The sequence below is a fragment of the Bufo gargarizans genome, chromosome 11 (genome assembly GCF_014858855.1).
Source record: "Bufo gargarizans isolate SCDJY-AF-19 chromosome 11, ASM1485885v1, whole genome shotgun sequence".
NCBI classification, from domain to species: domain Eukaryota; kingdom Metazoa; phylum Chordata; class Amphibia; order Anura; family Bufonidae; genus Bufo; species Bufo gargarizans.
The window spans coordinates 31,336,102-31,354,852 of record NC_058090.1 but is presented as its reverse complement, the minus strand read 5'-3'; the positions used below and the strand labels follow the sequence as shown (position 1 = coordinate 31,354,852).

The 18,751-nt window shown below is 44.6% G+C and overlaps 1 protein-coding gene across 1 annotated transcript in view; it reads left to right on the top strand.

Moving 5' to 3' along the window:
* Nucleotides 1-18,751, top strand: part of BRF1 (BRF1 RNA polymerase III transcription initiation factor subunit) — a 266,657-nt gene that overhangs the window by 206,510 nt on the left and 41,396 nt on the right. The window contains exons 13-15 of the mRNA XM_044271525.1: nt 1,667-1,748; nt 1,863-1,918; nt 11,002-11,246. Coding sequence (XP_044127460.1) covers nt 1,667-1,748; nt 1,863-1,918; nt 11,002-11,246 — 383 coding nt within the window. The remainder of the gene's footprint in view (nt 1-1,666; nt 1,749-1,862; nt 1,919-11,001; nt 11,247-18,751) is intronic.

Here is an 18,751-nt window from a genome sequence, read left to right as displayed (position 1 = left end):
ATAATTGCATGTGGGCCTACTGCCTCCGGAGCCTCAACTGTTTGCATTGGAAAGGGGGGAGGGAATCACTAAATGGAGGCTCATTTTTCCAATAGATGTTCTGCAGGGAAACCCAATCATGGCAGTGGTGACCATTTGAATGAATGGACCTCCATGCTTTCAAGGCAGGTTCTTGGAGTTCATCATTGCCAAAAGCTGCAATGGGCATGACCATTGCTTGAAGTAAATAGGCACTGTGGGCTTCAACAGGTTTTCCAGGAGTACATTGATGGCCTCTCTACTGATTAGTGGGGGTCTGACTCCCTTCACCCCTGTTGATAAGCTGTTTGAAAGCTTGCACAGCGCCATACATTCTATAGGGGCTGTGCTTGGTATTGCAGCCCCGACCCATTGAATGAATAGAACTGAGGTGCAGATAGGCTGCGTGACCAATGTACATCAATGTCTGCGACACTCGCTACAGTGCTGCAGCCTCTTCAAACAGGTCCCAGAAGTCGGACCCCCATCGATCTGATATTGATGACCTATCCCAAGGTTAGGTCATCAATATTCTTCTCACAGAAAAGCCCTTTAAGCAGAGGTTCCCTAGCAGTCTAGAGGTCCTCTCTGCTCTCTTGATGTGTGTATTGGTAAATACTTGTATTCCCCATAAATTAACAATTTTCTGTTATGTCTCCTGGAAATGTATGTATAAATTGACAACTAGACATGACCATATTCCTTGTTAATAGGGTATGTCCCTACACAGTCTGAGCTCCCAGGTCTTTCCTAAATAATTGTGCTCTAGTAGGGCAAATGGAGTAACACTTGCCCTGCCCTCCCTCCCCACTGTGCCTCTGCCACAAATAGGAGGGGAGGGGCTGTGGCCACTGAGTCACCAATGATCTAACGTTTAATACAAATCCAGGTTGCGGGTGCCGCACCTGAGGGGTTAACTGCAGCTCCTTATCATGCAGGTCAGGTGCTGGTATGTGAGGTTGCGGGTGCCGCACCTGAGGGGTTAACTGCAGCTCCTTATCATGCAGGTCGGGTGCTGAGTATGTGATTCTGCCGCCAGCACCTTCCACCTGTATTTGTATTAAAAGGTTAGTTATCTTCATTGGTGGCATAGTCCCCCCCCCACCCCAGTATTAAAAATATTGGTGGCGGCAGGTTTAAAAAAAAAACACAGAACACAGAAATATTTAAGTTTAAATCACCCCCTTTCCCAATTTTACATCTAAAATATATAAACAATAAATAAACATATTATATATCGCCACATCCGCAAAGTCCAAACTATTAAACTATAAAAATAGATCTCCTATGCGGTGAACGCCGTAAAAGAAAAAAAAAATTGCGATTTGCCTTTTTTTTGTCACCTTGTCCCCCCGAAAATATGATAGGATCGATTATGGGTCCGGACATTCCATAAAATGCGGAATGCTCGCAGGCTTTTTTGTTGTTTTAGTGTTGTATCTAATGGTATTGTGTATCGCAATACTTTTTTATGGTAATCGAAAATTTTAGGTATCATGACCTAATTCCTACCAAGCTGATTGACCAGGATACTAAATTCTTCCACCCTAAGGCTGATCTAATATGTATTACCCATTGACTTGGCATGTTCTGATGGCCACTCCACAGTTTTGGGCTCACCCTGGCTTTTCCCCTCTTCTCCCCTCAGTATATTCTGAATGAGAAAGAAGCGGAAATAAAGAAAGAGCTGTGGATGAGAGAAAACGCTGACTACCTGCGGGAACAAAAGGGTAAGCTCCGCGATTTCCCATTCGCACTTTGACATCTCGATGTGTCAGTGAAAGTGACAGGATGCCGAGAACATCATTCATGTTTTGTTAACATCTTGCTTCTACGACTTTCAGAAAAGGAAGAGAGAATTGCAAAAGAAAAGGAGCTGGGTATTTATAAGGAACAGAAGGTACGCGCCAGTGATTATAAGAACACAGGATGGTGTAGGATTGACTTGCTCTTCCCCTCTCAGTCTACGAGCTGCTCTTTGCTTACTGGTATTGATCTAGACTGTGGAGGATATAATTATATAATTGTATTTTAAGCCAAATAATACAAAGCCCAGACTAAGACATGGCACACATGTACATACTCACTCCACATGTTGGAGAGGCTCATTCAGAACATCTATGAGCCTATCATTGCACAAAGGTCACTGTACAAACTGTGCATAAATGAATAGTACAGGTTAATATAAAATAGGTAATATCTTATCAGAGAACACAGCTTTCTTCCTCGCCCCTCGCAAACAAATGTTCTGTGCTGTATCTGTCTTGAAAGCCAAGACTCTCAGCTCACTGAAGGATCAAATTACATGCTACCTGTGAGAGTCTATGGAGAGGGAAGAGGGAGGTAGAGCAGAGGGACACACACAGACATGCTGCCCATAGAAATCTATGGAGAGGGGATAATGGAGGAAGCGCAGAGAGACGCACATGAACATGCCACCCATAGAAGTCTATGGAGAGGGGAGGTGGAGGAAGTGCAGAGAGATGCACACGAAAATGCTGTCCATAGAAGTCTGTGGAGAAGGGATGATTGAGGAAGTGCAGAGAGATGCGCGCGCGCGCACACACACACACACACACACACACACACACACACACACACACACACACACAGCCCATAGACATCTATGGAGAGGGAATGATGAAGTGTAGAAAGATGCACACAAACATGCTGCCCATAGAAGTCTATGGTGAGAGGAGGAGGGAGGAAGCACAAAGAGACACACAAGAACATGCTGCCTATAAAAGTCTGTGGAGAAGGGATAATAAAGGAGGTGCAGAGAGAGACACACACACATGCGGCCCATAGACATCTTTGGAGAGGGGATGATGGAGGAAGTGTAGAGAGATGCACACAAACATGCTGCCCATAGAAGTCTATGGAGAGAAGGAGGAGGGAGGAAGCACACAGAGACACACATGAACATGCTGCCCATAGAAGTCTATGGAGAGGGGAGGTGGAGGAAGTGCAGAGAGTCACACACATGAACATGCTGTCCATAGAAGTCTGTGGAGAAGGGATAATAGAGGAGGTCAGAGAGACACACACACATGCGGCCCATAGATGTCTATGGAGATATTTTTGTATAGTATTACCAGAATGGTGGTCCCCTCCACATCGCTGGTGTGATGACGTAACGGGCACTTTCCCCGTGGCTTCTGGACTTCAGTCTACGTTTTCAACAAATGTGTCGTGCTGCCGTATCAAATTCATCCGCTTCAAAGCCATAAGCCCCCCAGAACTTCCCTTTTTTTTTTAAACGGCTTAGTTTCTCCACTTGGCTTTGAAGATCATGGATTGGAATGACTGACCTAAAGGACATAGAGACTTCAAAGAGACGAGGTCATGATTCATAGAAGGGAACAGAAGCAATGATGGAAACTAGTGAAGGGATGTGAGGTCGCAGGACTTCAGACCCTTGGACATGACACAACTTCTTATTTTTTATAGCTTTTTTTTTCCAGACCATATAATATATTGCTCAATGGATCCGACTCTCCATTACTCTCGATTACTACGACTGTAAATAATTTATAGTTTAGGATTTTGCTTTCTCCATAACTGTAAAGGAGTCCTGATAATCCTGTGATCAGGGGCGTAGCTATAGGAGCTGGGATTTTAACAGTGGCTTGATTGCTGGAATTTTTTTTAGCGTTTTGCACTTTGGCTGGATTGCTCAGTGGTCCGGGGTTTCCGTGCAATGCCTTAGCATGTAAGGGTCCATTCAGACGTCCGTAGTGTTTTGCGGACCGCAAAACACTGACTGCCGCCCATCGTCAGCACTTAATAGATCATCCCTATTCTTGTCAGCAGCTGTGGACAAGAATAGGACATGTTCTATTTTTTTCCGGAGCAACTGACCGGAAATGCGGATGCGGACAGCACATTGTGTGCTGTTTGCATCTTTTCCGTCCCCATTGAAAATGAATAGGTCCGCACCCGTTCCGCTTAATTGCGGAACGGATCCGGGCCCATTCTACGGACGTTTGAATGGACCCTTAAAGGGTAACCACGCCCCCTTCGCTGTGACTGACAGCGCTTATGCAGAGAGTTCGGCAAAGCCAGCCTAACACCCGACTGTCAGTCACAGCGAAGGGGCAGGGAAGGGGGCGCGGTTACCGTGACTTGTAGCAAGGAGGCCGCTGCCCCATTGGCTTCAAGCATGTGTGGAGAAGCGCGCCGGGCAGGGGATAAAATAACGATTTCAGTACTTTTGCTGCACCTGCCTTCAGGAAGAAAGGCATCATCAGAAACACGCTGCTGGCGGCTTGGGGTGGTTTTGGGAGGTGACAGGTTCCCTTTAATGGGTGAGCTGAAATTATTTGTATATATTTTCAAATAATTAATCAACTTTGCATATAGTCTTAAAGGGGTTGTCTGAGATGATAAAAAAATGTCGGACAAGCCTACCAATAGCCTAAAAATAAAAATGTAATAATAACCCCTTTCTCCAGCACTATTCTCTGCGGCACTGGTCTAGTCCTACTACTGCTGAGGACAGTGAATGGCTGCAGTGGTCACATTAAAAATCTCCTTTTGTTCTATGTCTTACACTGTTATGCCTAGGAGAAGATGTAGTCAGAGAGCCAAAGAACACAAAAGATGAGACACTCACTGCCCCTTCCGACTGGGCACTAGGTATAACACGGTGTATCGGAGTTTCCTGCACTGTTCCTTCAAGACTCACAAACTTGCTTCATTTTTCATTTTAAATGTACTGTTGCTTGTGAAAGTGGACCGTCCCTCTAAGCAGATGACTGATATATATCCTGAATGTCTAAGGGCATTGATATGATTTCCTACCAAAGCTTATGGATTGTGTCATTCAGGAAATTGTTTCTCATCCAAATTCTCGTCCAGAGGAAGACCCCAAACTCCTTGGCATGCAGGACTTGCATCTTTTGGCTTTGCTAAATAGCCTTTCTAAAAAATTTGAAAAGCAGTGGTACTTGTACCCCCGCCCCATTTTGCTTAAGGGCCATCTGTCAGCAGATTTGTACCTATGACACTGGCTGACCTGTTACATGTGCGCTTGGCAGCTGAAGACATCTGTGTTGGTCCCATGTTCATATGTGCCCGCATTGCTGAGAAAAATGATGTTTTATTATATGCAAATGAGCCTTTAGGAGCAACGGGGGCGTTACCGTTACACTTAGAGGCTCTACTCTCTCTGCAACTGATGCGCCCTCTGCCATTGATTGACAAGGACAGGTGTGATCACATTTACACTGCCTGTTGCTGTAAATCAAAGTTCAGGGGATGCGATTGTTGCAGAGAGAGCAGAGCCTCTAGGTGTAATGGTAACGCCCCCGTTGCTCCTAGAGGCTCATTTGCATATACCAAAACATAATTTTTCTCAGCAATGCGGACACATATGAACATGGGACCAACACAGATGCCTTCAGCTGCCAAGCGCACATGTAACAGGTCAGCCACTGTCATAGGTGCAAAACTGCTGATAGATGCCCTTTAACCCCTTAACGCATAATCACGTACTTGTATGGCATTATGCACCCACATTTGTATGGAGCGGGCCGCAATGATGGGGGATGGTGATTGCACAGCAATCCCGTCATTTAACCCCTCAGATGCCGCATTTAATGCTGATTGTGGCATCTGTGAGGCAAGGCAGAGGGATGTGGCTCCAGAATCTTGAGGTGTAATACAGGCTTTTACTAGTGTATGCCAGGCACATTTGCCATTCAGGAGTCTGGGAGAGTTGGGTGGGAACTTTAAGGGATGTAAAATATGTAGATATATTATATATATGCAGCCAGATTTGCCACTAATCACACATCAGAGGCAGAATTTACCGACCCCACAGTCTGTACTGAGTAGACGTGCTATGATTTTTCACATGGACGAGCTACATTTACCCAATACACTGCAGTAAGCTGCTGTAAACAGCACGGAGAGCATTTATTTTCTTCCTCCAGCCATTGGTATATTTGTTCGGATCTGGCCTGTATTCTTCGTCTGCGCTCTTTCCTGTACAGCTCAGTTAAAGCACTTCATTCTGGATGCTAACGGCCTTGGCCTCAGATTAATTTTTCTGGGCTGAAATAATTCTAGTAAACCAGTGCGGAGGATAAATAACATTTGTAATTGTAAGTCCAAAGCTGCAAGATGGGCGTCCGGAGAAGTGCTTATTATTCCCTTCTCTGCCAGATAAGCCGGGTGTCTAGACACTTGAGATCACCAGTTAATGCAGCCATAACTAAACCTGGAACTAGTGCGTTTGCTGAGCCTCCTTGTGATGCACTGCCAGGTACAAGATATCACAGCGAGCCGCATGACTAACTCATCTCGGCTATATATCACAATGTGTCATGGGCTGCTAATGGACAAAGTCTGCTCTGCTGCATCTGCATACGACAACACTACATTCAGTATACAGTCTAAAAAAATAAAAAAAAGTTTAATGTTCCCAATTTCTAAGTAGGCTTTGACATTCAGTGGTCTGGGTGTCAGAGCTGTCATTTCAGCCATATTGGTTGTCGCCAAGCTTTCCCAGAAACAGATAACAAGCTGAATAGAATGTTTTTCCGTTTCCTGGTAATTACCATGATTATTTATGGGGCATTCCACCTTCGTACGAGGCACAGCAAATCCGCAGATATTAGGAAACAGTGACATGGCTCACCAATTCATTTACATTACAGTAAAATATTGCATGCAGCACTGCTGTATGTTGTATGTCGCCTCATCTTTTCACCCAGTGACATTTTTAATCTATCTGATCCCGGGGGTTTGTTCGTGACATTTTCAGCTGCTCCGAAGGTGTTTGTGATGGTTATAAAATGTGACATTTCTCTTGGAATCCAATTGAAACATAATGTCAGCAAAGAACCAGTGTCAAGTCAATACATTGCTTCTGTCCTATGGAAGGTGATATTCTCTTTGCAACATGTTGATCTATTGGCGTTCCATGTCTTAAGAAGCAGTCTTAAAGGGGTGGTCCGAGTGTTTAATACTAATGACCCGTACTCCGCATCTAATTAGTGGGGGTTGAACCTTTCTGCTGCCTGGGGTGGAAATTGAAATGGTGCCAACTGAACAACCTCCCCCCCCCCCCCCCCATGCAAATCTAACTTTTCTTCCCAGCCCATCATCCGGGGTCTAGTCTAGCCCATCCACCTAATATTTCATCATGACAGGATCAAGTGGGCACAGGCAACAGGGTGAGAGGCAGCGGAGCTCAGTAGTGCTGCTCCTCTCTCCAATAGAGCAGTGCACTGTGCAGAACGTCCTGAGCTTGAGGAAGTGACTGACGCAGCGAGTGCGTAGCAGTACTGTGCTCGCTGTGAACCAGACAAAAGAATTGGGCACATAGTGCAGGGCGGCAGCTATCCGCCAGGACGTGCTGCTCCAGTCCTCAGCAGTGCCAGTGTACGTGGCACCTCCAGGGTGAGGCAGGTCTTTCACCAGCGCATAGAGTAATGCGCTCTCACTGTACTCTTTCAGATCGCCGCCCCCCGCTTTGCTCTATACAGTGCTGCCTGAGGCATACCGAAACACAAATTACTGCTTTCTTCCACCTTTCTGTACCAGATCAGAACTTTCTCACTTTCTCCCAGAGAACATAGGTGTTTCTAGAAAGTTCTAGTTTTAGTGGATGTGTGTAAATGGCAGCACTGGTTGTCTGAAGGCCCAACTGTGGCATGGGGCAGGGGGTGAGTTGCCTCAGAAAGTGGTTGTTTTTTTCCCACATTTATAATGTAAGAGAAGTTTGTAAACGTTTCTTAGGTCCATTGCCAGTCGCTCCCATCATTTTCACATATACCCCACAGACACTCGCAGTACTTTACAGTCCTATTTTTCCGGCCCTGCGCCCTCTCTCATATTGCTTGGCCGTCTGCCGTGGATTTATCACAATTTATCAGGGCTGCCATATGCAGAACATGTTAAATTGGCTAATATGTCAAAGCCATCTGTAGCATAAATTACTGCAGTCACAGGGCAAATGTGATTGATCTGCTGGTCCAGGCTCATGCCAAGCGCTGAAGCAGCTGTGGTCCAGGGCTCTTTATTAGTATCTGGTGCCGGGGAATCCGATTTGACCCGTTATCACTGTATAATGGTACAAATAACGAAGCACTGGCACCTGTCATGTGTCATCCTAGAAGTACAAGATCCTGCATCTAATATATGGTGGTCATCTAGGGTCTGTTCACATTCGTGCCTTTGTACTTATCCATGACAGTTATGGCACCTAGGGGCGCACTAGGAATATAAAGTGGTCCCATGTTATAAGATGCGGTAAACACAAGCAGGCGGGGCCAGCAATACCATATTGCGGTACAAAATACTACCCCAGCAGAACCAAATGCCACAGTGCATCACAACATAATGCCCCAGAATATGCCCCCCAGTGGTGGCCAGCACCAGCTGCCTCACTCTATCCTTTTCCAGTTGCCTCAGGATAGGCAATACAGTCAAAATCAGGAGGGAAGTGTCCGATCATTACTTCCCCGGCCGGCAGCTGTGAATACGGCTCGGGCCGCCCCATGGGCATCGGTCCACTGAGAAGTTTCCCTGTAGGGTCTATGGCCAGTTTGCCCCTGATGGCACTGCTAATTGCTGGGCTGCACCTATACTTCAAATGGCAAGTACACGTACAGCCTGGCTATTAGCAGTAATCTGCATGTATATTCAGTGTGTATGGACACCCTTATGCCAGATGCATTTAGCATGGATCCCATTGAAGATCCCTTTACTTTTGATAGCAGGAGTAGTGCTGCAGACTGTCTGGTTCTTGCGGTCAGAAATGCCAGAATCCCCGACAGATGGAAAGTGTGAACGTGGGCTAACTCAAGCCACTTAGCCAGACTTATTATATTATTGTTGTACTGTGTGTGTGAATATTGATCAGGATTTGTGAGATGTTTCGTAAGGAGCTCATTGTGATCCTGAGACTCAGGCTGTGACCTTCCATTTGGCTGGATTTGATCACATGAGGTCAGTGACGTGCTTCCAGAAAGGAATATAAATAATAAGGTATTATGAATATGACGTAGTGGGGAAAGATATCACACTTATACCCCATAGTGGCGACAGATATCACACTTGTACCCCATAGTGGCGGCAGATATCACACTTGTATCCTATAGTGGGGGGCAGATATTGCACTTATACACTATATTAGGGGCAGATATCACACTTGTACACTATAGTGGGGGCAGATATCACACTTGTACCCCAAGTGGGGGCAGATATCACACTTGTACTCCATAGTGAGGGCAGATATCACACTTGTTCCCCATAGTGAGGGCAGATATCACACTTGTTCCCCATAGTGAGGGCAGATATCACACTTGTCCCCTATAGTGGGGGCAGATATCACACTTGTCCCCTATAGTGGGAAGAAAACAGTGGGGTTGCGCGAAAGCGCACAAAAGGACCACAAAGGGGGCGCCAGTATCCCTAATGTCTAGGGTTATGATGGTGTAAAGCACAAAGGTAGAGGCTTATCTTTTTTACCTTTTTTTTGGGTTATGTGTGTACACTCACCGGATATTGTAGTTGATCGGTATATAATTGGTTATTAGTAGTTAAGAATAAGATAATAGCGATAAAATATATTCAATCAAGGTATAAGATCCAATAATGGGTTTTAAAAGCAAAAAATCAGAATTTTAAAAAATCATGAATTTTAGTGACTCACTTCACCCAGGAGGGTAATGTGGGATAAAGCTCAAGACACCCACATCACACCTCCTGCGCCTGGATCGCCAGTAGAATCTCAGAAACGAACAGTGATCACTCTGGAGTCCTTGTTCTTTCTTTCAGTCTTTTATTTCAAAGCCAGGGTGGGGGAGTGAGTGTACACACATAACCCAAAAAAAAGGTAAAAAAGATAAGCCTCTACCTTTGTGCTTTACACCATCATAACCCTAGACATTAGGGATACTGGCGCCCCCTTTGTGGTCCTTTTTTGCGCTTTCGCGCAACCCCACTGTTTTCTTTCCAATCACCCACCTTGAGTGATCAGGGTGGTTTGAGACCATTGGCAGCCGGCCCCTCTCTGTTTTACCATTATCATTTGACCAACATATATATTCCTAAGATATATAATTTTATTATTTTCATTTCCAAATAGACAAGACACAATCTTACTACACCCAGTCTGCCCTACCTCTGGCGCCCTGTGAAGTTACCCCTGGACCACCACTCCTGAAGGTCCAGTGACTAACCCTCTTTTTTTCTTCCCCTGTCTCTGCCCTATAGTGGGGACAGATATCACATTTGCACCCCGTAGTGGCGGCAGATATCACACTTGTACCCTATAGTGGTGGCAGATATTGCACTTGCACACTATAGTGGGTGCAGATATCACACTTGTACCCTAAAGTCGGGGCAGATATCGCACTTGTAACCTATAGTAGGGGGTCAGATATCGCACTTGTATCCTATAGTGGGGGCAGATATTGCACTTATACACTATATTAGGGGCATATAAAGGTAGAAAGGTGTGGGCAGCACAGCTGTCTATAGAGTACGGTCGGAGTGCCAGTGGCTGTGGGGGCGATCCACCTCCATAGGGGCAGATATCACACTTTCACACTATAGTGGGGGCAGATATCACACTTGTACCCCATAGTGGGGGCAGATATCACACTTGTACCCCATAGTGGGGGGCAGATATCACACTTGTACCCCATAGTGGGGGCAGATATTACACTTGTGCCCTATAGTGGGGACAGATATCACATTTTCACCCCATAGTGGCAGCAGATATCACACTTAAACCCTATAGTGGGTGCAGATATCATACTTATAACCCATAGTGGGGGCAGATATGACACTTATACCCTATGGTCTAGGATGCTAAGAGTAGCGAACAGCGAAGGACTCTAAGAAAAGGCAACAAACGCGATCATATGCTATTCATGCATCTCCCATAGACATAATCAGCCCTGTAATATATGCATCATTAAAGATATTGGATATATAGATATCATTGATTTTTTATTTTTTTTGTAGCCAAAAAGGTCTTCCAAACGCCGAGCCCCCATTCAAGCCAGCACAGCTGGAGAAGCCATTGAGAAGATGCTGGAGCAGAAGAAAATCTCCAGTAAAATTAACTACGATGTTCTGAGGGATCTCAACAGCAAAGGTGGCAGCACCCCGAAACACGACGAGGAGGCCATCACTGAGAGCAAATTGACACATAGGAAAACCACCGCCAACAGGAGCCTGACCAGTACCATCAGCGGCACAAACAAAAGGTATTTCTGCTCAATGCCAGTGATTGATGGGTAGATCTTTACCATCCATCTTCACTTTCTCTTGGGTTTTTGATATTTCTTATATCGGGGGGAGGGGGGATTTAAGTTGTTACATCTGATATGACGAAGCCTGCACACATGTGTCTTCTGTCACGTGGAAGCACCTTATCCCCCCGCATTCTCTTTCTCTTCTGATCTGCTTGCCTTCCACTTCATTGATATGACACATAACATGCTGCAGCGTTATCATGCTGAACTGCATGAAAGAGCGATCCTTCCTACTGGAAATGACAGGCAGAGATGTGTAGTGATGTAGAAATGCCCCCGCGCCGAGATGATGGGCTGTGGAGTCACATTGTAGAAGGCCGGAGACTGCACTGTGCAGGTAGGTAGAAGATTGCTGAGAACTATTGAATTATAATTACACATCGCTGATCACTCACGTAGTGTCAATGCGAGGGACGTTTCCTCCTGTGCATGGCACAATCCCTGGCCTCAGTCTATTGGAGGACACCACTGCACCCGTAGTGTACCCATGAATCTGTAAGAGCCCTTTTCGGCTGTTACTCCAACGGATCCCAAGATTGACCCTCTAATGAGTTCTACTTTGTAGATTGGGATTTACTAAAACTTTCTGTTTCAGAATAACAGATGTGCAACTATTTTTGTATCTACAGTACATATGAACACATGGTCCCCCAATATCATGTATGTTCATCAAGTATTTTTTTGAGGGGGAGGGTCGGAGTAAATAGTTGTCAGACACCTCCGACTCCGCTCATTAAGGATGAAACTATCGATTGGTAAAAGTCCAACATGGCCGACTTCATATCTACGGTACTCCCTTCCATCTGCCCACTAGTTCTTATGAACTTACATTCGGTTGGTGGAGTTTTCCTTTAATCTAAATACAAGTACGCGCTTTGTTTCTCTTAGAAGGTAGCATCACGCGTGGGTTTGGGCGGAGGTGAGGAGGTCATATAAAGCATACAATTTGTTTTTGTATTATGCTACGTGGCCAGGCTGGAAAGGGTTAATAAATTCCGGGCATCGCTAATTTCATCATCTGCCTTAAAAATGGAGTCCCACATGAGAGAAGGCCTACTTGATATTTCCTTTTATCTAGCTGTCAGACTTGTCTTGTCCGTTTCAGATCTATCACAGCGCTGAGGGAAATGAAATCCCTCTTGAGTGCAGCAGACTGCCTGAGCCTCTGCTGTGTTTTCCTACAGGCAGTGGGGGTCATAGAAAGTTAATGTGATTTATCATTAAAGTGTATTGCAGGCAGCAAAGCATCGGGGGGCTGGCAGTGCAGTCAGGAGACGGCGGCGCGTTACTGGAGGATTTACTGAGAATTCTCACATCCTGAAAGGATTCCTTCTCTTTTGTTTCTTCCTACTTAGCCATTGTCAAGTTTTATAAAGTTAATTGCACTTTTTTTTTTTCCATTGGAGCGAAGATTAGTGTCCCACCGGCTCTATACAAATGCGCCCACCCGACGCTGCCGTGCACTGGGCCCACCCGACGCTGCCGTGCACTGGGCCCACCCGACGCTGCCGTGCACTGGGCGGGAGAGGGAGACAGTGCGCGCTCCTGTGTGCACACATGAGGAGTTGCACAAAATCCATCAGATGACGGATTCTCTGTAAACTCACTGAGAACAGCCTGCTGTGCATAGGAAGTACAGCAGGCTGTAGAACAAAAATGAAAAAAGATGGATAAATAGAACCAATTGGAGAAATAAATTAATAAATTAAACAAAATAAATTAGTGTAATTTTTTTTTCTTTTTACAAAGGTGTCCATATCCTTTAAGCCCAAATAGAGTAAAATGCAATTGTAAAAAAAAACATTGCTCCCGAAGGTGTATATCGCCTTTAATCTCAGTTTGTAATAGTGCATAAATTATCAGCTTGGCAGCTCTGTCCTTAAAAGACTTGGAGAGATCGTCAGACAGCCATGATGTCAGGGAGCCCTTGTCTCTGAATTGTCGCCTTCACTTCAGTAATGTTGCCATGGTTGTCCCAGGAGGAGACCCATGACCCATCTCCTGGTGACTGTCACTGTTGTCCAAGCCTTCATCATTTTGAGAAATAGGCTTGTTATTCGTTGCTGCATGGGGGTCACCTAACCCATTAATTTTCAAGGGGGAGGGGGGAATATTATACTGTCTCCAGCCTCCAGTTCATTGATTACTGTACAGTTAATTATACTTGCCTAGTGGTTCGCTATATGAGATGCAGAAATAAGTGGTACCCAGGCCCTGCCACATCATATCTCTAGCTCTCTGTCATGTATACCTTCTTCTACAGTCATAGACACCTTTGGTTGCTTACCAGGATTGCATCCTGTGAACTCCTATAGATTTGCTGATCTGGTTGTCTTGCAGGCAGTAGTTATTTCTTGTATCAGGTTAGTAAAGTGCGATAACAAAAATTTCAAAAATCTCGTTTTTCAGCTTAAAGACATAATGAAATCCGGCTCATGTGCAGCCCTTCGGCAGGCATCCGTTGGTTCAGCTTGGCATTCTCTCTCGCTAAATACAGTAATGGAGATTGTGAATATGACATGTCTGTTCCAATCCTAGATCTCTGACGATAAACACTTCTGTTCTCAAGCCCCTGTGGTCAGAAAAGTGTGTTTTTCAGATTAATTTTTATAAAGCATGCGTCTGACTGAGTATCAGGAGGGGATTACGGTAATTGGATGTTTTTACTTGTCATCATCACTATTACTGTTACGCTGCTAGAAAAAGCGCGCTTCTCTAATCAAAGAGATCCGCTCTCCGGATCTTAAATAGATACTTATGTTCCCCATCTAATGGCACCCTTTCTCAGAATTTTGTACTGTGCTGCTCCTCTTTTATTCATTCTGGAAATCTATGAATAAATAGGTAGCTGAGTGTAAACTTTCTCCTTATCAGTAGAGGCTGTCCATACACACTCTGACATTGTCAGACCTGACTGAACAGTCAGACTGTGTAAGGACATGCCACATTCACATCCATTTCCAGGAGGAATAGCAAGATCGGCAAAGACATGTCAGGAGAGCTGAAGGGGTCCCGTTCAGATAATGGGACCGCTTAATTAGAACCTGTCCCCGGAAAATGCAATCTGCGAGCATCAATATGTAGAGCAGATGGAGCAGAACAGATCACTATCAGTATGTCTTTTAAGCGCGGGAGGAAACCCACCAAACACGGGGAGAATATACAAACTCCAGGCAGATGTGGTCTCTGTTTGTGTTAGAACCTGGGACTCCAGTACTGCAAAGCACAAACGCTAACCACTGAGCCACCATGCTCAGTGGGAAAAGAATCAGTAATTCTTGTAATTTATACATTTATTTATTTGATTTTTCTGACTTTAGCTGTACACGGGGAAGTATTATCAGTTATTGGTAGCATTCTCTGTGTAAGTGTGTATACAGAGGTAGCTGTCAGTCACTGATAGTTGTACACAGGGAGGTGTTATCAGTGATTAATAGTATTCCTTGCCTGTGTAAGTGTGTATATAGACATAGCTGTACACGGGGAGGTGTTATCAGTGATTGGTAGCATTCTCTGTGTAAGTGTGTATACAGAGGTAGCTGTCAGTCACTGATAGTTGTACACAGAGAGGTGTGATCAGTGATTGATAGTATTCTCTTTGTAAGTGTATATACAGACATATCTGTCAGTCACTGATAGCTGTACACAGGGAGGTGTTATCACTGATTGATAGTATTCCTTACCTGTGTAAGTTTGTATATAGAGATAGTATGAGGAGGAGCGATCACTAATGCCATTACTCGCAAATTACTATTCAGGTGACTGCACCAATGATCTTTTTATTCGCCGAACATTTTGCTTGTTCATCGGATAATCAGCGGCACCGTTACACCAGCAGATAATTGTTAATGAGCATTCGTGCAAATGCTGCTTAGCGATAATCTGCCTGAACATGCAAGTGTAAAGGGGCCTTAAAGGAAATGTGTCACCAATTTTTTTATCTGCCAGTTAGCAACGCATATCCTTTTTTTCTAATGTTTTTATTTTCTAATAACAGATTTTTTTAATTCTATTTCCTGAACATGATTATGGGGGCAGCCATCTTGCCTGAGCTGTTTAAACAGCATTTAGAGAGCATTAAGAAAATTGCTTTACGGCAGCTCCATGGGCCATAGATACTGATCTGGAGGGTACCTCATGGGAAAACGTCTATGGGAGAGTTTTCTGGGCACACTCTGTGACCTGTACTGATGTCATTGTACAAGAAAAGAATAGATAAACTTTGACAATTACCAATTGTGAATGGTGGATCCTGTCTTATCTATACACAAAGGTGGTATCATTACAGGCAGGATCAGAATGACAGATAAGCAGGTAACTGCAGTAAAGTGATCTGTACAGACCAAGAAGTGGCGCCAATTATTAGGCTTAGAGGCCAGTGTGAAAACTGCAGGATTTTATGGGTTTCATTTAAATATAGATATTGACATGGAAAATTTAAAATATCATCCAAAATTCTTTAAAAAATATGTTAAACGTAAAAACCTGATTTAAACAAGAGGCCATTTGACACATTTCTTTTTAGTATTGCGCAAGAATAACCATGGGGATTATCCAGTTGTGGACAGTGGCGCACACAGCTCTCGATAGGCCGCTATTACTAGCATGATCTGTCAAAGAAATAAGAAATGGTGCAGATGACAGAATAAAGCAAGCAGGTTAGGTTTCGTGGGAATTGCTTAGTTGAGATTTTCTCTGCTTTACCTTTAAATGTCCCTTGTTTATGATCAGACAGCTTGTTCCAATGACATTTGCCTTAGATGTTCCTTTACAGAAACCACCTTTATTTATTGTGAATTTTAATCTACCTTCTGCCGCAACGTGAGGCCGGCGGAGAGCTGCCAATTCAGCTCAGTGACTCAGTGTTGTAATGAATATAATGGCTCCTTAGTCAGACTAGTCGGAGTTTGATGGTACCTGCAAATTAAGCTGGCACTCTCCTGTAAGATTTATCGATGATGTGTTTCTCCTTTCCAGTCCATTGACTATCCTGCACTTTTCCTGGGGAACAAAGAGATCACATTGAGGTCTGATTGCAGCTTTCATGGTATACCTTACATTAACTAGAAGAAATATCTTCTTAAATTACCCTGGAAGCACAGTCTTTCGGAAGTGGGGGGGTGTAGGGCACGGGACGTTTCCAACGCACATCTGAGCTCACTAATGATATCTGAGAGGACAGGATGTATTATTAGAGTAATAATCTTGTCTGGTTAATCCCATGAACACCTTGTCTGGCGAAGAATGGAAAAGTACTGTGAGCAACGATCGCACTGCTGGAGGTTGTATGCTGAGGGATGAAAATACATTAGGAGCAGCCGCTATCGTCAGGCATAGTGGTAAAATCTGATTATTTTCTGTTTGATGTTTGTCCTTGGAGTTCCTTCAGGGAAGGAGGAAGCGATGAGATGGATAAACGCAGTATTTTTGTAAAAGGGGATTCTGCAGCCTTTTCTTCTGCACAGTTATAGGACATAAATGGAAGAGTCCAGTCAAAATGACCTTCTGATGACATGTGAGAAGATCATCTTGTGAAGTGTGTCATCTTGGGCTGCTACTGATTTCCAGAATGAAACATCTATATCTATTTAGCAGATCTGTCCGAAAGCAGCCATCGCGGAAAACTCTGAAATTGGGCAGGTTTTGCTGGTGGCGTTGCTGCCAGGATCACTTTGTGCCCGCTGCTGATTTTCAACCTTTGCATTGCAGAGGTGGGTAAAACCCACAGGGTAAACCGACATGCAGCAGATTAAAAACCCACATCTCAAGTCGGTTTACACTGTGGATTTTTACTGCAGTGTGTGGTTGAGGTTTCTGAAAGAAGCATTCCCTCCTGGCAATCACTTGCTAGCTAGCGAAGGGGACCACTGCTATTACATGCAGCGATCCCCTCCACAGCATGGGGAGGATCGATCACTGTGCCATTGCTCGTCCCCATACTGTACAGTGGTTTGCCGGTGGCAGATCTCTATTAGTCAGCATGATCTGCCGCTGCTTGCTTGTTCATTGGGCAATCGGCAGAATTATTACACTGCAAGATGATCGCGAACAAGTGTTCATGCAAAATATCCGAAATATCGGCCAGTGTAATATAGCTTTAAGGCCTTGTTCACATCTCCGTCAAGGAGATCCAGTTGCCTGATCTGGCACAAATGCCAGATGTCGGCTGGACAAAAAACTGTTGCATGCAACTTTTTCTTCTCTGGCATTTAGGCTAACAAGTGTCTGGATCACCGCCGGACCTCATTATGGTTAATGGGGATAAGGCAGTGGAGCAGAGAATCCGGCAATGCTAGATCTTCTTGACGGAGATGTGAACGAAGCCTAACAAAGTTATAGAGAGGGGTCCATCAGTGGAGCCTTCCTCTAGGATGTCCATAAAGCATATAGTCAGTCCTCTCAAAGTCAAGACTGGGAAGCTTTGAGGCAAAAAAAAAAAAAAAAGTATGATGGGATTGGAATAAAGGGGGACAAGTTCCAGTAAAGCTCTCCTGTCCTTGAAAGTAGGAATGAAAACCATTAGCCGGCACCAGCAGAAAGTCCATTTGTTTTCTATGGCACCTGTTCTCTTCTGTATGCAGCTATATCTACAGTATGTGAATAGGACTGGGTAACCTTCACTTATCTCTTAGGGTCCAATCACACGTCCGTGGTGTGTTGTGGACCCGCAAATTGCGGATCCGCAACACACCCGGCCGGCACCCCCTATAGAAATGCCTATTCTTGTCCGCAGCTGCGGACAAGAATAGGACATGTTCTATCTTTTGCAGAGCTGTGGACCGGAAGATCGGGGCCGCGCTCCGCAAATGCGGATAGCACACTGTGTGCTGTCCGCATCCATTCCGTCCCCATAGAGAATGAATGGGTCCGCAACAGTTATTTGCGGACATGTGAATGGAGCCTTAGTCAGTTGTAGGTCCCCCTTGTAGATTACTAAAGCAGGTGTGTCCAGGTGCATAGTAATATGATGACTCTTCCTATAAAATGCCATCAGTTAATATATAGCCTATATCAGGATGACTTTGATGCTGTTGGCCATTCTGTGCTCGCAGTAATTTTACCATATAGCAGAGGTTCTGCTAACACTTCTTCTCCATTAGGAGCTCGCTGCCGTGAAGGTGTCCGCTCCAGGGCAGTTCTTATGTATAACACAGGTCTTGTTGATAGACTGCAATTAAAGGTAAGACGATCTGACAGAAGATCCAGACAGCCATCTTCTCTTTCCTATAGCATGTTTGAAGGTATGCCTGGGGCCACTGTAAGGAGGCGGCAGCAAGAGGGGAGGAATCTGAGTAAAAGTATTAAGTGATCTTTTATATGACGATATATTCATTGATATTTTCCACTTGAAGTTTGGTGCAGCAGAAGGAGATATAAGCCGTTGTGTGGTGGGTTTATGCTCTAGGTGACTGTCATTACATAATGGAGGACATTTGAAGGGGATTTCCAGAAAATAG